General features: G+C 45.3%; 1 protein-coding gene across 1 annotated transcript in view; it reads right to left on the bottom strand.

Annotated features, from left to right (window-relative positions):
* RERG (RAS like estrogen regulated growth inhibitor) overlaps window positions 1-25075 on the bottom strand; it is a 207178-nt gene that overhangs the window by 15214 nt on the left and 166889 nt on the right. Inside the window, exon 3 of the mRNA XM_060244604.1 lies at window positions 19208-19264. Coding sequence (XP_060100587.1) covers window positions 19208-19264 — 57 coding nt within the window. The remainder of the gene's footprint in view (window positions 1-19207; window positions 19265-25075) is intronic.

Below are 25075 nucleotides of genomic sequence, written 5' to 3'. Positions count from 1 at the left end.
CCATCGCCTTTCTTTGCCTTCTGTCTTTCCCAGCATCAGGATCTTCTCCAGGGAGTGCTCCCTTCTCATTTGATGGCCAAAGTATTTGAGCTTCAGCTTCAGCATCTGACCTTCCAGGGAACAGTCTGGGTTGATTTCCCTTAGGACTGACTGATTTGATCTTCTTGCAGTCCAAGGGACTCTCAAGAGTCTTCTCCAGCACCACAGCTCAAAATGTTAGTGTCCCCTCATGAAACCATAGGGTTTCTTGTGAATTTCTAGAGCATCCCAGCGTGCCTGGCATGATACATCACTTCCGGGAACCACACATACCATATGGCAATGGGACTCTTTGGGGGGGGGGATCCCCCCAGTGGCCTCCTCCCTGCTGGGGAGTTCGGGCCCACCAAATCAGGGGATCCCCTGCCCTCAGTGGGAACTTGGAAGCCCTAGTCTATGGTCATAAAAATCAAAAGCTTGGTGGAAGAGCACAAGGCTCTTCCTTACAGGCTCTGTGGAATTGAAATAGGTCCTGCAGGGCCTTAACATCTTCAGGGCAGTTGGTTGTGACGGCTGAGTCAATAGAAGCTGTTCCCTTGACAAAAACTGCATTCTGAGGGTGAGGTGAGGGGGAGAAATGCATCGACCTCCAAAGTTCTCCTCAGTGAATTCACTGATTATTTGAACATTCCCTTTAAATGAATGAAACATTCTGTAGAATTTGGCATTGAGAGCGTTGCTTGATTTCTGTATCTGTCAGTGTTCGAGAGCAGACATGCAGGGGCATTTAGTTCTTGACAACTGATATACGGTTCAAATTTCAAACCTGAGGTCTTAAATTTCTCATTCTAAATTTGTTTTTTTTTTGGGGGGGGGGAGGAAAATCTGTTTCATTTTGCAAAGGTTCTACCGCTGAACTCAGATAAGAGTTGGGGAGGAGCCAGACCTTGCTGGTAGAGCATCTGTGTGCCATCCAGAAGCTTCAATCCCTGGCATCTCCAGGGCGAATCAGGTGACATGAAAGACCTCTACCTGCAGGACTGGCCCTAGACTGTCTGGCCCCCTAGGCAAAGCTAATTTCTGGCGCCCCCCCCCTGCACTGATAACATCTCCATATCATATGGTGGGGTGCCCAATTTGGCACCCCCAGAAGGCTGGCGTCCTAGGCAACTGCCTAGTTTGCTTAGTGGCAGGGCTGGCCCTGTCTAACTGGAGGGCTGCTGCCAGTCTGAATACACATTGGTGGATCAGTGGTCTGATTCAGTAGAAGGCAGCTTTGTGGATGAGCAAGAGACCTGCCTTTGCTTATGTGGCTTTGCTTATTTGGTCTTCTTGTTTCATGTTGAGCTCTGAACCAAGCGGAAAAAAAAGGGAACATATGAAGCTGCCTTATACTGAATCAGACCCTTGGTCCATCAAAGTCAGTATTGTCTTCTCAGACTGGCAGCGGCTCTCCAGGGTCTCAAGCTGAGGATTTTCACCCCTACTTGCCTGGACCCTTTTTGGAGATGCCAGGGATTGAACCTGGGACCTTCTGCTTCCCAATCAGATGCTCTACCACTGAGCCACTGTCCCTCCCCAGTAGTGAAAAGCCTAAGGAATAACTACAGAGAAACTGTGTTCAATATTGCTACAAAATTATGCAAAAAATATTTATACAATATCTACAACACATAACAAACCAATAGCAAGTATCAAAAGTCCAAAAGGCTCAATTATAAACAATGTCCTTGAAATGTGGCAGAGAATCCTCCTCCAGGTATTTTGCTGGCAATATTCCAAATAGGTATAATTGGATGTCTAGAAGCCTTCTGAAATAGACAATGCAATTTCCGGATGTCTTTGGCGTGTTTCAGACCGTCGCCCTTCATCAGGCAGTCTTATTCCACTTAAGGATAATTCTATTGGTCTAATTATTCACACTCATACAAGAAAATTTTCTTTTTCGGGCTCCCGATTAATACATTCTCACAGCCGTGGAGAGCCAGTTTGGTGTAGTGGTTAAATGTGCGGACTCTTATCTGGAAGAACCGGGTTTGATTCCCCACTCCTTCACTTGCAGCTGCTGGAATGGCCTTGGGTCAGCCAGAGCTCTCGCAGAGTTGTCCTTGAAAGGGCAGCTGCTGTGAGAGCCCTCTCAGCCCCACTCACCTCACAGGGTGTCTGTTGTGGGGGGAGAAGATATAGGAGATTGTAAGCCCCTCTGAGTCTCTGATTCAGAGAGAAGGGCGAGGTATAAATCTGCAGTCGTCTTCTTCGTCTTCTTCGTCTTCGTCTTCTTCGTCTTCTTCGTCGTCTTCTTCTTCTTCGTCGTCGTCGTCTTCTTCTTCTTCTTCTTCTTCTTCTTCTTCTTCTTCTTCTTCTTCTTCTTCTTCTTCTTCTTCTTCTTCTTCTTCTTCTTCTTCTTCTTCTTCTTCTTCTTCTTCTTCTTCTTCTTCTTCTTCTTCTTCACAAAATTCAGCCTCGAGTAGCTAGTTTATAACTGAGTTCTGAACCAAGACCAGAGAAAGAAGCCCTTTTGGATATGCCCTGGAAGGTCTGAATACCATGGAGGCTGTATAAAGAGCCTGCTGGAAATTAGAATTGACAACCTGCAACTGTGGTAATCTTGGCATGGTGCAAAATGAAACGGCGCCATCTGCTGGACCATGCTGCCCAGGCATTGGCCAGATTTCTCCCTCCGCCTATATTAGGACTGACAACATCATCAACAGAACTGAAGATGATAAAACTACTGCCCGAGGTCCTGTCCAAGACAACCATAAAGTGCAGCATTGAAGTTAATAATAAAAGATGGGATTTTTTTCTTTTAGGGCTGTCTCATTGCACAACATGATGAAATAATTGCTTCCCCCCCTCTCTCGTCTCAAGGAGGAGTGCCAAGAAACGGCTTCCTTAACATATGATTTATCTATTTATGGAAGCGCTACCCTCCATTTCTCTGAGTCAAGGGGAGTGAATAGGGTCTGGAAACTCAAGCCACTAATCATTTCTGGTCTTATCTTAACATCTCACTCTTTAAGCAAGATTGATTGAATCTGAACCTCCAGTTGGCAAAAAGACCTAGCTAACTTACAGATTTATCATCACGGCTCCAGACACCTCCCTGGAAAGCCAAACTCAGTGGTTATAGTATGATTCTTCACAGGGGTGGAATTCTAGCAGGAGCTTGTTTGCATGTTAGGCCACACCTCCTGATGTAGCCAATCCTTCAAGAGCTTACAAAGATCTTTTTTGTAAGCTCTTGGAGGATTGGCTACATCAGGGATGTGTGGCCTAATATGCAAAGGAGCTCCTGCTAGAATCCCACCCCTGATTCTTCATATCTGTAATGCCTCCCAGAAGAAGCACCCCGCCCTCCGGAGGATTAGGGAACAGTGTGGTCAGGAAACCTTATTCTGGCTTAAGAACATAAGAGAAGCCATGTTGGATCAAGCCAATGGCCTACTCAACATCCTGTGTCACACAGTGGCCAAAACCCATCAGGAGGTCCACCAGTGGGGTCAGAAGTCCTCTCACTGTTGTCCCCTAAGTACCAAGAATACAACAAGCATATTGGCCACTGGTCCCAGAACCATAAGTGTATGCAGAATTGTTTCCCCTAAAGTCATTCAACCTTCCCCCCCCCCCCAAAAAAAAGGGTTAAGGGAGCTTGACTGCAATCATTGATTAATTAATTTACTTTAGACCGGGGTGTTAAACTCATTTGTTATGCGGGGCGGATCGGATATAAATGACTTTGTTGGGCAGGGCCATTTGTGTCATGAAATGTAATGCCAGGAAGTAGAGATATAAATTTTATAAAGGACACAGAAGTTTCTTTCTTTCTTTCTTTCTTTCTTTCTTTCTTTCTTTCTTTCTTTCTTTCTTTCTTTCTTTCTTTCTTTCTTTCTTTCTTTCTTCCTTCCTTCCTTCCTTCCTTCCTTCCTTCCCATAGGATCCAGGGAACTGGGCAAAGGAAGCTCTGGCTCTTTCCCTCCTTCCCCAGGGGACGAGGGAGAGGAGTCTCAGCTAATAGAAGGAAGAGAGGCTTGGCTCAGTAGCTCTGCTGTGTGATTAAGTGAGCCTGGCAAAGCAAGTTCTCCCTCTCCCCTCTTCCTCCCCAAGGGACGAGCCTCAGCCAATGGAGAAAACAGAGGATTTGCTCTGTAGCTCCTGTGTGATTGAGCAAGCCTGGCACAGCAAGCTGTGATGCAGAAGGAAGCAAGAGAGAGTGAGAAGGAGTCAGATGTTCTCATGGGCCTGATAGGAGCCCTCTGGGGGCCTCATCCGGCCCCCAAGCCACATCTTTGACACCTTACCTTAGTTCAACCACATTTGCAAAGATATATTGCCTTTGGTAGCTTCTTTAATCATCCAACCCACTTGTCAATCCCCAAGTCAGAAACTTTTCTGATTTAATTTCAACTCTTTGGTTTTCGCTGGACCTTCTGGGGTCACAGAAAACAATTCTGCACCATCCTCTATATGACAGCCCTTCAAGTACATAGGGAGAGGTAGAAAAAGAGCCCAAAATTGCAGCCAGGACAACAAAAGGATTAGGTTATCCGTCTAGCTTTTTCATTTCTGCTCTGTGTACCTACCATAGGACCAAATGGCCAGAAGGTGGGGAAGACAGGAAGGAACACAGGACAAATGTGTGCAGATGCAGTCATTCAGGCTGTTTTTTTTTATACCTCTTAGACCATTTGGTGAGTATTAAAGACCCAAAAAGACGTGGAGGAGAGAGCCAAGGAACGTTCCACCTCGGCTCGCAAACTGTTATGGACTCACTTCCAGCACTGTTTATTGAGACAGGCTGCCTTGCATTATTCAGCTCCGGGCGGCATTGGGGGGAAATTCTCAAGCTGTCTACATTTGATTCCTGCCACAAAATGAAAGCTACATCCCAAGGCTGGCATGAAATAAAGACCTCCAGGCCCTTTCTCACATTTGCCTTGAGCTCCTTCAGCTGCTTCTGACTCCCTGTTGGGTGTTTGAGAATCTGGTGCTGTCAGCCTGGTTCTTAAGAAGCCCGAAGCAAGGTTCCCTCCCTCTGTTTCCATGCCGATGCATGGGAGAAATGAAGGCATGCTTCCAACTCTGATTTCCATAATAGATGCTGCACTAATTCCCTTGGGCGGAGGAGACCGGAGAGGAGCAGCAATGACAGAAGAGAGAGAAAAATAATATGTCATTATTCTCTCTCCCCTCCCTGATCCCTTCTGCCAACTGGAATAGTCCCTGAGACACAGATGGCATCATGGAAGTTGGAAGAAAAGTTATGGCTTATTCGTTTTTAAAAAATCTGAAACAAAATCCATCGCATGCATCTAGTCAGGGCTTTTTTTTTTGAGCAGGAATGCACAGGCAGGGGTGAAATTCTAACAGGAGCGCCTTTGCATATTAGGCCACACCCCCAATGTAGCCAGTCCTCTAAGAGCTTACAAAAAAGACCCTTGCAAGCTCCTGGAGGATTGGCTACATCAGGGGTATGTGGCTGCTAGAATTCCACTTCTGCACACAGGAATGCAATTCAGTCTGGCTTGGTGTCAAGGGGTGTGGCCTAATATGCAAATAAGTTCCTGCTGGGCTCTTTCTAAAAAAAAAGCCGTATGCGAAACCACGGTGACATAAGGAGTGTGGCCTAATATGCAAATGAATTCCTGCTGGGCTCTTTCATGATAAACACAATTTTATTAATAACATATGGTAACCATATCCATTAATACCTTCTTTTTATCTATCCCATATGCTATTTTCTAGTCCCCCCTCCCCCCGTTACTTGACTCCCGCTGAAGTTAAATACTTAAAATACTAACATTTAAAGGTACCCTTAAACTATAAGAACCTATATTCATATTCTACTTTTTTCTAGTATTATCATTATCAAAAAATTGTCCAATATCCTTTTATATTCCATTCTTCTTCTACATAACATCTCCTGGAGGATTGGCTACATCAGGGGTATGTGGCCTAATGTGCAAAGGAGTTTCTGCTAGAATTCCACTTCTGCGCACAGGAATGCAATTCAGTCTGGCTTGGTGTCAAGGGGTGTGGCCTAATATGCAAATGAGTTCCTGCTGGGCTCTTTCTAAAAAAGGCCGTATGCGAAACCACGGTGACATAAGGAGTGTGGCCTAATATGCAAATGAATTCCTGCTGGGCTCTTTCTATAAAAAAGCCATATACAAAACCATGGTGACATCAGGGGTGCGGCTTAATATGCAAATGAGTTTCTGCTGGACTTTTTCTACGAAAAAAGCCCTGCATCTAGTCATCCATGCATGGGAATTTACTTGCATTCCTCTCCATTCCGGTAGCCTCCTCCGACCCCTGGCTCTGAGGGATCTGTGCAGAGAGCCAGCTGTATGGACATGTGGGTTGGAGGAGGGAGGGTCAAGAGGACAAGTTCCGTTTGCAGAAGAAGGAGGAGAAACGTTTTCACCTTGTCCTTCCTCATTCCAGTCCCCCCATCCGGTTCAGCTGTTCCTTCATGTTAGTGTCATGACCCTACAAATTAACTGCACAGTGCTTTGGGGTACACTGGCCGGCTCCGGTTTGACTGCATCTTCTGGACTGAAATAGGAAGGTTCACAATAGTCATATTATTCAGGACGTAATATACCTGCCCCTGACACAAGGCGATACTCTGTGAGGCCTCACCAATATCTTTAAGCGTTGCATCGATTGATTGTAAGGATAAAACTCCTTTTTTTGGTCCTGTGTAGATATATTTATTGTGTCATTCTTGTATCATTGAGGCTATATGTACAAATCTTGCCTGACCCCGGAAGAAGGCCACTTTGGCTGAAACACATCTAGTTGCAATAGGTCCCACTTGTGTGTATTGTACACTTTTATTGTGTGTTGAGGCTGCAATTCGGCCCATGGTTGTTTTTAACTAACTGATAATCAACGCATGTATTTTTGACAATAGTTCGATAATTCTAACTTAATTATGATCAGAAATACATGTATTTATTATCTGGCTGAGCACCGCGTCAGGTTCAAGGTGTTGGTTATGACCTCTAAGGCCTTCAGCGGTCTGGGATCGATGTATTTATGGGACCGCCTCTTCTGTTTTGTCCCTGGAAGAGCATAACGCTCTACTGGTGATCCTTGGCCCAAAAGAGGTCTGAATGTCCTTGACGAGGGCTAGGACTTTTTCAGTCTTGGTCCTGACCTGGTGGAACTCTCTGCCAGAGAACATTAGAGCCCTGTGAGGTCTTCTACAGTTCCGCAGGGCCTGTAAGGCAGAGATGTCCCACCAGGCTTTCAGTTAGGATAGCAACAGTTGCCAGGCTGGCAACGGCCCCGCCCCCTCGGGGACCCTTACTACTGTGTCCAGAAATCTGGATATAAACAAATTTAAAAGGACGCCATTAGGATTTGTAATTCTTATTCTAATTGGTTTTTTACTGGTTTTAAATGTTGTATTTATAAATCATATTGTACATTGCCCAGAGCCTGGCTTTGGCTGAGAGACAGTTTGGTGTAGTGGTTATGTGCGCGGACTCTTATCTGGGAGAACCGGGTTTGATTCCTCACTGCTCCACTTGCACCTGCTGGAATGGCTTTGGGTCAGCCATAGCTCTTGCAAGAGTTGTCCTTGAAAGGGCAGCTTCTGGGAGAGCTCTCTCAGCCCCAACCGCCTCACAGGGTGTCTGTTGTGGGGGGAGAAAATATAGGAGATTGTAAGCCTCTCTGAGTCTCTGATTCAGAGAGAAGGGCGGGGTATAAATCTGCTATCTTCTTCTTCTGGTTGGAATGGGGTGATCCATCAAGTCGGAGGAATAAATAAATAAATGAATAAATTAAGTAAATAAATAAATAAAGTTTTTGTAACTGGCTCTCTACCTTGTTAAGAACCCCATGGCGCAGAGTGCTAAAGCTGCAGTACTGCAGTCCTAAGCTCTGCTCACGACCTGAGTTTGATCCCCGGTGGAAGCTGGTTTTTCAGGTAGCCGGCTCCAGGTTGACTCAGCCTTCCATCCTTCCGAGGTCGGTAAAATGAGTACCCAGCTTGCTGGGGGGAAAGCACAGATGACTGGGGAAGGCAATGGCAAATCACCCCGTAAAAAGTCTGCCGTGAAAATGTTGTGAAAGCAACATCACCCCAGAGTCGGAAACAACTGGTGCTTGCACAGGGGACCTTTCCTTTTCCTCTACCTTGTATATAACTAACCTTTCAGGTACTTGATTCATTAGTTTGGGTTAAGTCCCCCCCAACTTTCTCTTTTTCCCCATAAATTATCTTTCCAGGAGCCAGAAGGAGCTACAAGAAGAAGAAAATCTTCATGTTCCCGGCACAGTGTGCCGTTAATTAATCATGGGTTATTCCTTGTCTAGAATAGCATGCAACTTTCCTCCGTAACATTGCCACTGCCACTTCCCAGTATCCGAAGACAGCTTTTGATGGGTTTCAAGAATTAATTTTTCCCATTGTCCAAGAGGAAATATAAGTCATTCATATATAAAGGGGAGCAGGAGAAATCTTCCTCCCGTTGCAACAATTCATCTGGCACATTACGACTGCTCCTCTTGAGTAAGCAATCTTTGGAGAGAAGGCACAAGGGAGTGCATAACAAGATGGCAGCTTTGGGAAATCAGCATTAATCCACCGCAAAGCCATAGTCCGCTCTTGGAATATGTAGAGAAAAGCAGAATCCATAACAGGCATACTTGCTGGTTTGCAAGATCAAATTGTATGGTTCTGTTTCACAATTGACACGAAAGGTTCAGACTCTAAAATCGGGGTCAGAAAAGTCTAAAGGGCCTGTATGACCCCCCCCCCCCCCCCGCTGCTGTTAGGACCATGCTGGAACTACAATTTTTCAAGATACCCAGATGCTTTGTATAAAATTATGCAACCATAACCATCTAACACTTTTCCAGATTAATTTAGGGTCTCATGTTGGGGACGTATATGCAGTTCAGTGCAGATCACTGCTGGTCTATATTGATGAAACCAGGGCTATTTTGGAGACAGTTCTCATTGTTTCTGAGTACTGGTACTTTTTCGGGGAGGGGGAGTGTCTCCTAAATCCTAGCTTTATATTTGAGTATTGGCACTTCTTTTATCTATTTGTTGCAACAACAACAAAAATTGGATGCACCTAAGTCATGGAATCAGTGTGAGCAAAACCAGGCACCCACAACCTTTTTGAGAACATAAGAACATAAGAGAAGCCATGTTGGAGCAGGCCAATGGCCCATCCTGTTCAACACTCCTTGTCACACAGTAGATAAAAGCCAGGTGCCTAGGGTTGCCAAGTCCAATTCAAGAAATATCTGGGGACTGTGGGGGTGGAGCCAGGAGACATTAGGGGTGGAGGCAAGATCAAGGCTGTGAAAAGCATAATTGAACTCCAAAGGGAGTTCTGCCCTCACATTGAAAGGGACGGCACACCTTTTCAATTCCTTCCTTCCATAGGAAATAATGAAGGATAGGGGCACCTTCTTTTGGGGCTCATAGAATTGGACCCCCTGGCCCAATCTTTTTGAAACTTGGGGGGTATTTTGGGGAGAGGCACTAGATGCTATACTGAAAATTTGGTGCCTCTATCCCAAAAAACAGCCCCCCCCCAGAGCCCCAGATACCCACGGATCAATTCTCCATGATTTTCTATGGGAATAAATCTCCATAGGGAATAACAGAGTTCCCAGCAGACATTTCCCTCCCCTCCCCCCGCTTTCTGACGGCCCTGAAGCGGGGAGGAGGGCCTCCAAACCAGGGAATCCCCTGCCCCCACCTGGGGATTGGCAACCCTACAGGTGCCATCAGGAGGTCCATCAGCAAGGCCAGAATGCCAGAAGCCCTCCCAATATTCCCCCCTCCCCATGCATCAATACAGAGCATCACTGCCCCAGATGTAGTGTTTCATTTATATCTTATAGCTAATGGTGAGCTTGCGGGCACCATTGGATTTCTGATACAGCATGGTGGGCACAGCCGTAAAATGGCTGCCACAAAATGGCTGCCACAGGAGGAGCAGCTAGCCACAAAATGGCTGTCACAGCTTACCTTCTGTCACGCAGTGACTGTACTTGTATTGTGGTGGCAGTTGCTTAGGGTTGCCAACCCCCAGGTGGGGGCAGGGGATCCCCTGGTTTGTAGGCCCTCCTTCCACTTCAGGGTCATCAGAAACCGGGGGTGGGGGAGGGAAATGTCTGCTGGGCACTCATTTCCTATGGAGACCAATTCCCATAGGGTATAATGGAAAATTGATCCACGGATATCTGGGGCTCTGAGGGGCCTATTTTTTTTCTACAGAGACACCAAATTTGCAGCATAGCATCTGATGCCTTTCCCCAAAATACCCACCAAGTTTCAAAAAGATTGGACCAGGGGCTCCAATTCTATGAGCTCCTTCATTATTTCCAAATGGAGGGAAGACATTTAAAAGGTGTGAGGTCCCTTTAAATGTGATTGCCAAACTCCCTTTGGAGTTCAATTATGCTTGTCAGAACCTCGCTCCTGGCTCCACCCCCAAAGTCTCCTGGCCCCACCCCCAAAGTCCCCAGATATTTCTTGAATTAGACTTGGCAACCCTACAGTTGCTGCCAAAGCAACATTTTTTTTTTTAAATCTGCAAGGTCAATGAAGAAGATATTGGATTTATATCCCGCCCTCCACTCTGAAGAGTCTCAGAGCGGCTCACAATATCCTTTACCTTCCCCCCCCACAACAGGCAGCTTATGAGGTGGGTGGGGCTGAGAGGGCTCTCATAGTAGCTGCCCTTTCAAGGACAACTCCTCTGGGAGCTATGGCTGACCCAAGGCCATTCCAGCAGGTGCAAGTGGAGGAGTGGGGAATCAAACCTTATCTGGTTCTCCCAGATAAGAGTCCACACACTTAACCACTACACCGAACTGGCTCTCCTTGAAGTCTCCAGTGGCTAATCAGAAACTTTACTGGGGAAAAAACCCATCTGGCTCCTTAACTTTTCTAAAAAGCAATTGGCAGGTGCCAGGAATTGGCCCCACCCTGAAGACCTCCGGGCAAGGCAATCCACACAGGTGGACAGTGCAAAAGAACTAGCATGTCTCAGCATTGGAATAACAAATAGGTATCTGCTCTCTAGAGAGAGCTACTGGTCCAAGTGGTAAAAGCATATCCTATGTGTGTTATACCATCAAGCCACCTCTGATTCACAGCAACGCTATGAATCAATGTCTTCCAAAATGTCAGCAGCCTTGCTTCCTTTATTGAGTCAATCCATCCTGGCAAACCACCAATATCAAGCTCTGAAAGCCAGTCAACTCTAGAGATGACTCAGCACACACTTTGGCGAGTAATAATGCTCTCCTGTCAAGGGCCACCCATGATCAGCCCAATCCATCAGATACGGCCCTGGTTCTTCCTCTGACTGCCAAGATCCATACCAGCACTACCATTTTTGAAATCAAACCATGCTGAGATACTAAACAGCAGGGTTGTTTTGTAGAAAAACAGGTGGTAGAGCTCATCCAGGGATTGTTATGCAGCTGCACCTACTATTCAATGGACAAGGTGGGGTGGAGAAGGGGGAACCCTCAGAAAGGTTCAAGAACTGTGCTCCTGTGAGCTGCTGAATCCGAGGCCTGCTAAACAGCCATGTCTCTGCTCACATCGCTGCTCACTTTTCTTCTTCCTAGTAGGGTTGCCAGGTTCCTTTGTTGCGCTGGTGGGGGGATCTGAGGGCCATTCCGAGAGTGGGCAGGGACACTGTGATGTCAGTGTGTCTGGATGACGCTCTGCTTTTTGGGCAAAACTCTAGGCCTCAAAGCATAGCCTTTTGCCCCCAAAGCAGAGCGTTGCCTCTTCTGGGTGATGTCAGCATATTGTATGTGGCGCCACTGTTTTCTTTTTTTGGGGGGAGGGGGCAGAATTGGCTTGTGGCAGGCAGAAGCCCAGGGAGGAGGAGGAGGAGGAGGAAGAAGAAGACTGCAGATTTATACCCCGCCCTTTTCTCTAAATCAGAGACTCAGAGTGGCTTACAATCTCCTATATCTTCTTCACCCACAACAGACACCCTGTGAGGTGGGTGGAGCTGAGAGAGCTCTGACAGAAGCTGCCCTTTCAAGGAGAACTCTGCGAGAGCTATGAGTAACCCAAGGCCATTCCAGCAGGTGTAAGTTGAGGAGTGGGGAATCAAACCCGGATAAGAGTCTGCACACTTAACCACTACACCAAACTGGCAAAGAAGAAGAAGAAGAGAAGGAGGAGGAGATTGGATTTATACCCCACCTTTTACTACCCAGAGGAAGAGCTTCCGTTCCCCACCCCACCCCTGTGATGTGGGTGGAGCTGAGAGATGTCTGACAGAAAATGCTATTGAGAGCTTGTGACTGGCTCAAGGTCACATCAGCCAGCGCATGTGAGGGAGTGGGGAATCAAACCCGGTTTTCCCAGATAAGGGTCCATGTACTTAACCCCTACACCAAACCGGCTCTCCACCAAAGATCATGGATCCAATGTGAGCAAAATCAGGGGTTCACAACCTTTTTAAAGAACATAAGAGAAGATCCCCTGCCCCCCACCTAGGCAATGGTATCCCTCCTTCCTAGTCTGAACTGGAATGAGAGCAAGACTTCCATGGCTTCTGGTATCATGAACCAGTCCTCTCTTCTGAATGGAAAGTATCATTCCTTTTGGTCTCACTTTTTAAATTTTTAAAAAAATGGATGAAGAAATGCCTGACCAATGGTTCAATTGTCTAGCAAACTAGAAACTTGTAATGTAGACATGCACAATCTGCTTCTACTGGATTCCCAAACCATCTCAGGATTTGATTTCACTGGCCGAAGTCCTTCAGAAATTCCACACTGGCATTTCCTACCGCAAACTGTTATTGTTAAGATCTCCACACTTACTCCATATTTACACACTGCTGTCAATGATTTTAGAAACCGGCCCTGTTTTCCCCCAAAAGCTAATCTGGCTATTTTCCAGCACTTGGAGAAAGAAATAAAGATGGCCTAGTAATACTTGTTGGTGAGCGCCCAAACATATTTTTAAGACCACAATTAATGCTCATTCTGTGTATCTTGTTGCTTGCCACAACCTTGTGCAGCTGCAATTGTAACAAACCAAAGGCCTCGAGAGAACTTTTTTCCTGGGGGCAAACACAGTTAAAAAAAGCAACAGCTTAGTTTGCAAAAGAGCCATCTACAATGTTTTACCCCAGGCTTGTTGCTAACATATTTGGCAGCTGTCCATAAACCAGTTAGAGTCTGAAATACATGCAGCCCCTTGACTTCAATAGCATACGCAGGAGTCGGAAGGAATTGCCCCCAAAAGGCTTTTTTTTGCATATTAGGCCATGCCCCCCCCTCACCCCGATGTAGCTAATCCTCCTGGAGCTTACAGTAGACCTTGTACTAAGAGCCCTGTAAAATTCTTAGAGGATCGGCTACATCCGGGGTGTGAGGCCTAATATGCAAAGGAGTTCCTGCTAGAGAAAAAGCCCTGTTTACACATCATTCTGATGGGAAGGTGCACCTTTTTAAAGGCACTACCCACCCTGGCATCCAGGGCTTTTTTCGTAGCAGGAGTTCCTCTGCATATTAGGCCACGCCCCCTGGATGTAGCCTGTTCTTCATGAACTTACAGGGCTCTTTGTACAGGGCCTATTGTAAGCTCCAGGAGGATTGGCTATATCAGGGGTGTGTGGCCTAATATGCAAAGGAGTTCCTGCTAGAGAAAAAGCCCTGTTTACACATCATTCTGATGGGAAGGTGCACCTTTCTAAAGGCATTACCCACCCTGGCATCCAGGGCTTTTTTCGTAGCAGGAGCTCCTCTGCATATTAGGCCACGCCCCCAGATGTAGCCTGTTCTTCAAGAGCTTACAGGGCTCTTAGTACAGGGCCTACTGTAAGCTCCAGGAGGATTGGCTATATCAGGGGTGTGTGGCCTAATATGTAAAGGAGTTCCTGCTAGAAAAAAAGCCCTGCCTCCGGATGACAAGAAAGACTCCTCGAATGCTAATACTATTCCTTAAGCAGCAAACCCTCGGCCTGAAGGACAGATCATTTAGGCAGCTTGGCTGTTTGAATCATCAAAAAAAAAAAAAAAGGGAGCCTATAACCACCCTCACCCAGTGAACTGATTTTGCATCATAGGCTGCGTCAAGCTATAACTAATTTGTTTGTTTCTTAGCTGTTGGGTCACAGCTGACTGATGGCAACCCCATGGGATTTTCAAGGGATGTTGTAACCCACCCTGAGCCCGTTCACGGGAAGGGCGGGATAGAAATTGAACCAAATAAATGAATGAATGAATGAATAAAAAGGCAAGAGATATTCAGGAGTGGTTTGCCATATCATGACCCTGCTATTCCTCAGAGGTCTCCCATCCAAAATACTGACCAGGACTGACCCTGCTTAGCTTCCCAAACTCAACATGATCAGGCTAGATTGATCTATTCAGGTCAGGGCAACTGCTTTGTTAAAGTTTATGCAGGAGTTCTTTTGTAGCAGGAGCTCCTTTGCCTGTTAGGCCACACCCCCTGATGTAGCCAATCCTCCAAGAGCTTATGGTAGGCCCTGTACAAAGAGCCCTGTAAGCTCTTGGAGGATTGACTACATCAGGGGTGTGTGGCCTAACAGGCAAAGGAGTTCCTGCTACAAAAAAGCCCTGGGCTTATGAAAGATTGCAGTCCTATTGGCTAGTGCAGGAGTGGCCAACGGTAGCTCTCCAGATGTTTTTTTGCCTACAACTCCCATCAACCCCAGCCATCGGCCATGCTGGCTGGGGCTGATGGAAGTTGTAGGCAAAAAACATCTGGAGAGCTACCGTTGGCCACCCCTGGGCTAGTGTCTTGTCAGGGAAGAGTGGATGGAGCTCGGCTGATGTTCAAAGCAATCAGGGTGGGTTTCTATTACATTGTCAGTTACACTGGTATGAAGACCTTTGGAATAGGGATGAGAGTACTCTGCTTGTGAAAAAAATGAGCAAAATGCCACACCCACTCGGATTCCATGTTGATGAAATCCAGGGCTTTTTCCCGGCAGGAACACAGTTCCGGCTGGCTTGGTGTCAGAAGGTGTGGCCTAATATGTAAATTAGTTCCTACTGGGCTTTTTTTGCAAAAACAATGGGGCCGTCAGGGTGTGTGGCCTAATATGCAAATGAGTTCCTGCTGGGCTTTTACTAAAAAAAAATGGATGAAATCTGAAGTCTTCAGTTTTTAAATGAAGCTAGTTCCCCTTGTATTTGTTCAGTTGATCTGGCTCTACTTTTGCTCTTCATTTTATTCTTCTACTTCGGTTGTTCCTGGCACGCCGGAAGATTAAGCTATGCAGAGGAAAGAATCCTGGAGCCCTATAACAGAAAACCCATCTCCATAGCTTATGGTATCCCTGAGATTCCACCAGGTATTGCCCCCATATTTCCATACCCATCTTTACAGCTGTATGAGCCAGAAATGATCTTTTGATTAGGGCCAAACCAAATGTGTGTGCACGTCTGTGTGGAAGGATCTCTTTTTATGAACACTTTAGGCCAGGGGTATCAAATTCATTTGTTATGAGGGCCGGATTTGACATAAATGAGACCTTGTTGGGCCGGGCCATGTGTATCATAAAATGTAATGCCAGGTAGAGGACATATAAACTTTATAAAGGGCACAAACACAGGTAAAGATTTTTTTAAAACTTAAAATAAAACATGCTTCAAATATCAGCCTCCTTGCAATATTTTGTTTTACAGTCTTGGATAAATGTCACCTCTTGCTATGAATTATTGCATCAAAAACTCCAGACAATGTCTGTGCTGAACCAGTCTTGAATATGTGCTGTTCAGGTGTGCACATCTGTAAGTTGCAAACCTACTTTTGATTCATTGACATTCATTACAGATATCTCATGGTCAATGCTTTGAAGCTAAGACCCAGAGGAACATGAAGCAGCTGGACACTGTGAGCTTTTGTACAGAGGTTGCTTCAAGCGCTAGTCAAGAACTTGTGAAGGCACCATGGCACAGACTGAGGGTTATGTGCTTGTCTACAAAACTATAATTTCCCCCAGAAAAATGACTACAACTAAAAAAAAAAAATACAACTTCCTCCCAAAAAACAACTACAAGAACATAAAGACAGCCATGTACAGTGGTCAGTGTCAGCCTACTATGTGGGAAGTCTAAATTCAAAACCCCCAATCAAAGGAAAATATGGAAGAAAAAATAAGGACAATTTGATGGGTAAACCTGGGGTGGAACACACTCTCAGCCTAATTTTAATATTTCTCTTCTAAATAGTTCATATGCTTTCCTATTGAGAAAGACTGGAGGGCATGAGTACAGTGAAAAAGAGGAGGGGAACCCAGTTACACCCATAACAGGCTCAACAAAACTCTCTCTCTCTCTCTCTCTCTCTCTCTCTGTAGCAAGGCAAGAAGCTCGTACCTTCACTAAAACATTGCTAGTCTTAAGAGCTAGTCTCAGCCATTTATTAGAAGGAAGAGAGGCTTGTCTCAGTAGCTCTGCAGGGTGATTAATTGAACCTGACAAACTTAATCACCTAGCAGAGCTATAGAGCCAAGTTCCCTCACTGGTGGAGGCTGCTACTCCCTCCTCCTTCCTTTGGGAAAAGAGAGGGAGGAGAGGGAAAGGCTGCTTTGCTGCTGTGGCCTGTCCAGGGAGAAACACAAAATGGTGACCGAAAATAGCAGGCAAGGGAAGATGAAGCAGATGGCAGCCAGTTGCTGGAGGGCCTGTTTGGAGCCCTCTGCAAGCCTGATCCAGCCCGTGAGCTGTATGTTTGACACCCCTGCTTTAGGCAGTCATGGAGATCATCCCCTGTCCCAGTTTGATGTAGTGATTAAGTGCGTGGACTCTTATCTGGGATACTGGATTTGATTCCCCACTCCTCTACTTGCAGCTGCTGGAATGGCCTTCGGTCAGCCATAGCTCTCACAGAAGTGTCCTTGAAAGGGCAGCTTCTGGGAGAGCTCTCTCAGCCCCACCCACCTCACAGGGTGTCTGTTGTGGTGGAAGAAGGTAAAGGAGATTGTGAGCTGCTCTGAGATTCAAGGTATAGGGCAGGATATAAATCCAGTATCATCATCTTCTTACTTATTTTATTTTGATTTACAAAATTTATACCCCGTCTTTCTGCCCCACCAGGGCTCACTAAGATAGCTAACTGGTGGGGCGGAGATCATCCAGAATTAAAACTGAACTCCGGACAATATTTTATTTATTTATTTATTGGATTTATATCCTGCCCTCCCCGCCAAAGCATGCTCAGGGCAGTTCACATCCATTAAACTAAAACAACAGAGCAACAGATAAACAGAATTTAACAATGAAGACAAGTTAAACAATATAGAGATCCGTCCCCCTAGAGACAATGACTGCTTTGAAGAACTCTATGCTTTCCTCAGACTCCACTCCCCAAATTTTCAGGAATGTCCCAAGATTGGGTTGCCAACCTCCAGGTGGGGCTACAACAAAAAAAATCACACAGAAAGACAGAATGGAGGAAAAAAGCCCAACCGGCTCCACGTATGTTCGGCTTACACACACTTCTTGTAATTGAAGTATTCTTCAATAAAGTCAATTTCACCACTATTATGTTGCACTTCTCGTTTACTATGTAGGCACAAAACAATAAGCCTTTAAAAAGTGTGGAATATTTAAAGTTTCTGTATATTCACACCAAATACGTTCTTTTTCTTAGGCTGCTTACACAAAACGCTTCCGCAGCCGCTTAAAGCTGTAGCGCAGCGCGGCAGGATCCATCGATTTTATTATTCCTGTTTCGCTTTCTTGTTTTATCACCAGCATAAGCTTATTCAATTATCACAAAATGTGTCTCTTATATCCAATACTCTACTCTCATTTTTTTAGAATCACCCGCCTGGAGATCTCCCGCTTTTACAACTGATCTCCAGTGGGAAGAGATCCGCTCCCCCGGAAAAAATAGATGAGATGGTGCATAGAGCATTTGCCAGCATACTCTAGAAGGCTTTTTCCATCCAGTTAGAGAAGAGGTACAGGACTGTTTTGTTCAAAATTATACTCTTAAGTGGCATTGAGCATTTTTGCTGTCAAATAGCAATGGCTTGCTCCAAATAAAAAAATTAAAATAAATAAAATTTTTAGAGAGGATGAGAGCATTTTGGCCATCAAAAAGAACAGCTTGCTTCTAATAAAAATATTGTAGAGAGCAACTTGATAGCAAACTCCAGAAGGCTTTTTGCATCTGGTTAAAGAAGAAGTCCAGGACTGGACTAAGCTCCTAATTATATATATATATATATATATATATATATATATATATATATATATATATATATATATATATATATATATATATATACTTAAGTGGTATTGAGTGGATGAAAGAACTTGAAGAAGAAAAAGATGTTGCAGAAGAGCATTTGCATTGATTTGTTACAAGAGACTGACAACCCAGAAAGAAATAGGAAGGGCTCTTTTTGTAGCAGGAGCTCCTTTGCATATTAAGACACACTCCTGATGTAGCCAATCTTCCAAGAGCTTACAGGGCTCTTCTTACAGGACCTACTGTAAGCTCTCGGAGGATTGGTTACATCAAGGGTGTGTGGCCGAATATGCAAAGGAGCTCCTACTCCTGAGGAAGTTCACTGACGAAATGAACTCACTGGACCTCTCTTGTAATATTGTAATGTGAGAATGGACCTTTCTTGTGCTGTTGTAATGTATAAAAAAAGTATATAGTTTTTCTAAAAAGGCTTCACTAAACACTGTTAGCCAGTACATCACAGTGTTTGTTTCTCCTATTCTTTGTAATATGAACTGTGATCCTGTTTTGTTGGCTTTACCCCTGGGTAAAATGGTTGCTTTTAAGGGTGGACTCTATGGCATTGTACCCAGACTGACGGTGACTTTCCAGAGTCTTAGGTGGAGGTCTTTAACATCACCTACTGCTTTATATGTTCCATGGAGGTGCCAGGGATTGAACCCGGGACCTCCGGCATGCCAAGCAGATGCTCTACCACTGAGCCTTGGACCCTCATCTAAGGCAAAGGTTTTAATAACAATTGTCAGAAATTCTCAGCATGCTAAATTCCGGGCCCAGTACAACCCTTGCATGGTATGATTATGCTCTATATGTTCAGCTGCTCTTGGAAGATGCATATTTGGGCTAGTTTATGTAACTGAGGAGAATGTAGTTTCAAAGGCCAAATTGATTAACACTGCCCTGGCTGAGTATTAACACATTGGCTTTCTAACACGCCCAGAACTATTCTTCGATTGCAGCCAATAAAACACCACTTACCAAGTGTCGGATCGTACTCCCAGATGAACCGCTTGGTTAAGAAGCGCACAACGAGAGCTACAGGAAACAGAAGAGAAAAATCCAGATGAAGTTGTGAAGGAAACAGCTCGTTTGCTTTAGAGTGAAATGATTGTTCATGAGGCACGTCTACCAGGAACGGCTGGGGAAGGGGAGTTGCGTATGAGGTAAAAGCAGACCTAAAAATTTTTAGAACTCTGCAAATAATTTAAAGGCAGATTTAGGCTAATTCAAGTCTCCTACTGGACATATTGACAAAAGAAGTTGAAGGGATCCCTCATAGACTTCAGCATATGATAAAATGGCTGTGTGATTGTTTTCCCATGTACTCCGGATTCACAGCTCACACCCAAATGGACTTTTATGTCCAAACCACAGTTTAAAAAAACCCACTACAAACCCAGACTATCACAATTTGTTTTTACAATTAATTTGTGAGACTAAAAAACCCCAACACAACATTTTTTAAGTCTTGACCAATTCTAAGGCGATGATGCTAAATACTAAATTACCAAACTCAGTGAGTTTCAATCTGTTTTCTCAATTGGAAATTGAATACTCCCCCCCCCCCCCCATTTAACCCACTGACAATGCCTTAAAAACTTCAATTGGGTTTGGAAGCAGCAGTGCAGCATGCTGTAATGCTTAGGGGCAGGTGTAACTTGCCACCATTGGCTGTTATGGAGAGAATGTTTTGGAGACTACGTGTCACTAAGGTTTTTGTATTAAGATTGGTGATATTCAGTATCTATTATGAATGTGGAATATCCCTCATTGACAAAGGCTTTGAAACAGGTATAGCAGAAGTCGATGACCTGTCCAGGGAATTCCAGGATATTCAGAAAACGCCCTAAGGATAATTGCATATCAACATGAAGACATCCATCACGAGTCCTTTCATTAATTAGAGATGGACAGATTTTCATAAGGACTTTTCTAGGGGACTTTTTTTTTCTCTGCATCATGTCTGCATTCTATTGTGTGCTAATATATTAGTTATTTTTGGTCACTATAACCCAAGGGTTGTGTTCTGTTATAACCTCCAGGAAGAGCCTGGAGATCTCCCAGAATCACAACTGATCTCCAAACTACAGAGGGATCAGTTTCCCTGAAGAAAACGGCTGCTCTGGAGACTAGGATCTATAGCAGGGGTGTCAAACTCATTTGTTGTGAGGGCCAGATGTGACATAAATGAGACCTTGTGGGGCCGTGGCCACGTTGGGTTGGGCCAAGCCATGTGTGTACCTATTTAAAATAAGGTAGCAGATATATAAACTTTATAAAGGACACAGACAAACACAATTAAAGATTTGGCTCTGGCACTTTCTTTTCTTCCCCAGGGGAACCAGGAGGGGGAAGAGCCTCAGCCAATAGAAGGAAGAGAGGCTTGCCTCAGTAGCTCTGTTGTGTGATTGAGAGAGCCTGGCAAAGCAAGCTCTGCCTCCCCCTCTTCCTCCCCAAGGGAGGATCCTCAGCCAATGGAGAAAATAGAGGTTTTGCTATGTAGCTCCTGCGAGATTGGGCAAGCCTTGCAAAGCAAGCTGTGATGCAGAAAGAAGCAAGAGAGAGAGAGAAGGAAGCAGAGAAGAGCCAGTTGCTCAGGGGCCTGATAGGAGCCCTCTGGGGACCTGATTTGGCTGGGCCACATGTTTAACACCCCTGGTCTATAACATTATTCCCCATGGAGGCAGGTCTCCGATTCAGCAGCAGCTCACAGGAGCACATCCCCTTTCTGAGGGTTCCCTCTCTTCCTCCCCACCTACCTTGTCCATTGAATAGTAGGTGCAGCTGCATAACAATCCTTGGATTAGGAGAGCGGGCAGCCAGCCAGCCACCAAGGGCTTTGCCACACCCTCAGCAGCCCTCATTAACCCCTGGAGAAGCCTGCACCACCTTTCCCCACTTCTTATGTGATTTTGGGTGGCGGGTGGCTTGCTGGCCTTTTGACTGCGGTGGGGGGGGGCTCAAGAGAGCCCCAGGAGAGTGATACCTACTTGGGTTGACTGGATCTCTAACTAGCCCAAGCAGGTCTCACTTGCCCGGGGCTCTCCTTTCTTGCGTCAGGTTGCTTTTGGCTGGTGGTGGGGGGCGGCATATGCTAATGAGTTATGCTAATGAGTCCCCCCATCTATTTTTCTACAAAACGACCCCTGGTTGCAGCTTTCTGTGATAGGAGTGCCCTGTTATCCAAACAAGTTGATGTCCTGTAAGGTAGATAAACGATTGGATTATTCCCCCTTGACCTACATCTTCCCCTCTAGGAGACCTTCAGCAGGCCAATTTCTGCCTCCTTCAGTTTTCCTTCTGTCCTCCTTTAGCTGACTTAGTTGTTCTCAGCATTACGAGGATAATGTGCATGGCTTGACCTACCTCAGACCCCTAGGAAGTGGGTCTTCTCCTGCATACCTGGGATAAGCAGCAAACCTTATCCTGCCGCGGTTTCACCTACAGTTCTTGGCCATGAACCTCACTGTTTGGAGAGATTATATTGCAATGTGTGCACATGGAGGGGGGTGTGCTGAGATGGCCTGAAGCTGAGGAAATGCTGGCGCGCCTAAATTCATAACAGAGACGAGATTAGAACTGGAGTTTAATCACACAGCCGCTACGCAACTGATAGCTTTGTGTCAATGACCTTCACAGCCAGCTCTGTAGCCTCCTGTGACGGCTCAGAGGTGCCTTGGATGAACAATGCTTTCTTAATTGTTTACTACCCTGCCAGATGAAATGTTTCAAAGGTACAGAAATTGCCCAGGTATTAATACACATGAACCTTGACAGCTGCTTTACTTTCAGTGCATGCCCACCCATTAAACCTATTTGGAAAGCACGTTTATGCAGCAGAACCCTTGTTTGAGTTATGGCCTTATGAGACAGGCAGGCAGTTCCATTAAAAACAGAGGTGGCTTGCTTGTGATTCTGCGTAATAGCAGGTGCTAGTGGAGGGCCTGCGAGGACTCAGTTGGGAGGGGCTCTCATTTCCCAGCTCCCTCTTGCCTTTCCTCTTTGCCTTCTCTTGCAGTGTTTTGCAGCCTCTTCCCTTTCCTTTTCTCCCAGCCGCCCACCTTTTTAACTAGAAGAACAGACTTATGTTGGTTCTTGCTCAGTCCTCCAAGACGACAAACACCATAGAGCAAGCTAAATGGCTAGGACAATATCAGTCTCCTTCTTGTCTGGTTCTGCTTTCACTCACTCTTTCTAACCAATAGAACATAACTCAGGGAACTTCCTTCCTGTTAGCTCTTGTCCCTTCTTCTCTGCTTGCATCAGGAGGAACAGCACGGTGTCACTCCTCCTGAACTGAACTAAGCAGATGGCCTACTACAATCCAAAGCCATCCAGTTAGATAGAATAGTTTAGTCACTCTTTTCTCTCCACTACATTTTAATGTTATATTTATTTAAATAAATACCCCATTATTGGTTTCTTAACTTAAAACAAAGGGCTGTCTGTGTAATTTATGAAATAGTGTAATAACCATTAGATTAGGCTATGCTCCTGCACTGAAGCTCTGAACGAGCACTCTGCTAAGTGAAGGTAAGGATGGCTGCCTGACCAGTCCAGCCATCCTAAACCAGATCCAACATACTTACCTACTAGCCTTTTCTGTTCCTCTTCATGGCATTCTCTGCCCCCTCCCTCTTCCACATGTTACTTTTTTTTGTACCAAAGTGGGACAGGAGGAAGATTTAATTTCCCCCCATAAGTTGCTATTAAGTAATCCATGTGTTACTCTTTCCTTCTCACAGTGTCACCTTTCCTTTTATATATCTATCTTGCTCCTCCTTTCATCCAGCTTTCCCTTCCTTCAATTTTTTAACCTTTTTTAGTTTCTCCCTACCAGGGCTGGATCTAGGGGGGGGGGGGGGGCACAGGGGGGTGCTTGCTCCAGGCGCCGATGGAGGGGGCGCACCAAATTGGGTATGGAGTCCATTGTATTCTGTGGGACCATAAGACAGAATGGTCCATAAGGGGGTGGCATTTTTTAATTTTGCCCCCCCCCCCTCAGAAAACATGTAGATCCGGTTCTGCTCCCTACCTCACATGGACATGAACCGAGGCTTCGAATTTTTACCACTGGTTAAGGGGTTGCCTAGCAACGCCCCCCCAATGGCTGCTGAGATCCCACAACAAAGTCTTATAAGATTCCGACTGGAATTGTTTTCTTATAGAAACAGACATTGTTTCTATGATTTCCAGTTTTATATTTCATATTTTTAATTTCATATTTGTCTGAATACTTGCGGCTTCTCCTAGGCTTGTAGAAAAATACCCCCCATCAGTAGATGGACACACTGTATGGTGTTTTTGATCCACATCCTGAAGCTATTGTTCAGAATTATTATACTGTTTGCTAAGAACACCATATGTAGGCAGAACGTTTGTCCCTGCTTCCTTCCTAAAAGGCAGGTAGAAATGCAATACTTCACGGAGTTCCTTGACTGAATTTCCCCTGCAGATTTCCCTGTTTGCATTTGCATCCCCGTCCATCTGTGGTTCAAGAGATTATACATACTGTATTGAAGGAAGGTAGACAAAAATTCTGACTGCATACTGACAAGGATTCACAACTGTGGTCAGAACAAACTCCCCCACAAACGTCTTCTCTTGTTACATAAACTGTCCATCCGTCAGCAGGATGAGCTATAAAATCCTTTGAGAACATCTGCCTTGTGACAGATAAATGGATCGGAAGCCTGGAGGACTTCAGGTAAACACTCTTGACATCAGAATTCTGTTTGCCACAAACATCCCCAAATGCTGCGGTTTCCGGCAGCCAGGGGCTCCGTCCGTATTGACAAAGAATTACAATACGACTGACTTACAATAAGAGAGCAATCAAAAGGGCAGGAACAGGATTTTGGTACAACATCGCTATTACGGACGGCCCTTTCATTCATCTAGTCTCCCAAATGGGACACTTGGCAAATTTTACTGTATCTCCTCAAGAGTGTGCGCTGAAAATCTGTCTAAAAGGATTTCAGAAGGCAGCTGCTTCCATTTGTACGGCTGGGCCATTTCCTCTCATGCTTCCTTGGCTTGTAGGAATCTGGGAAGGCCCCAACCCACCGGCTTGTAGGAATCTCAGTGAAAACTAGATAAACATGTGTTGGACATATGGCTTTTTTGGAACGATACGCACATCCATGTTCGATACGGAAGACCCATGTCTCTGTTCAACATTCATGCGATAATTTTTTTCCTTTTTTAAAAAAATGCCCTCATGATTTAAAATTTATTTTATTTTTTTTATAGTTTCCATTTCCAACAATTTATAATTCTCAGTTACGGATAGTGGGCTAAATCCAGAAGGGTAGCCATGTTAGCAACAGAATAAAAAAGGAGTCCAGTGGCACCGTGAAAGCTAACAAAATGCATTCCAGCATAAGCTTTTGTGAGCCAAGAGTTCCTTTTATCAGATGCACTGGAGTATAAATCCAACAGAGGTACCATAGGTACCATAGAGTTTTACTGCGGATCCTTGAGTATTTCCTGTGAATCCTTGAGTGATGGTTTAGGGATCGTGGTAAAACTCTATGGTACCATAGAGTTCTATCATGAGCCCTACAGCGTCCCTAGTACGACATCTCTGGTGTAATAACATCACCCGAAAGTGACATCATCACACTGGGCGTGCTTCATGAACATGAGGAACAAGTCCCGTTCCCCCCCCCCCCCCACACACACACACCCAGCAGCAGAGGGACTTGGCAACCCTACCTAAAATGTACTTGTTGCACAGATAGATCCATCCGGGGGGGGGGGGGTGTAGAAAAAACTCCAGCAGGAACTCATTTGCATATTAGGCCACACCCCCAAGCCAACCAAAACTGTGTTCCTGTGCTTTCC

The sequence above is a fragment of the Heteronotia binoei genome, chromosome 8, assembly GCF_032191835.1.
Source record: "Heteronotia binoei isolate CCM8104 ecotype False Entrance Well chromosome 8, APGP_CSIRO_Hbin_v1, whole genome shotgun sequence".
In the NCBI taxonomy this organism is placed as follows: Eukaryota; Metazoa; Chordata; class Lepidosauria; order Squamata; family Gekkonidae; genus Heteronotia; species Heteronotia binoei.
Note: the sequence above shows the minus strand (reverse complement) of the source record. Positions and strands in the feature narration are given on the sequence as shown.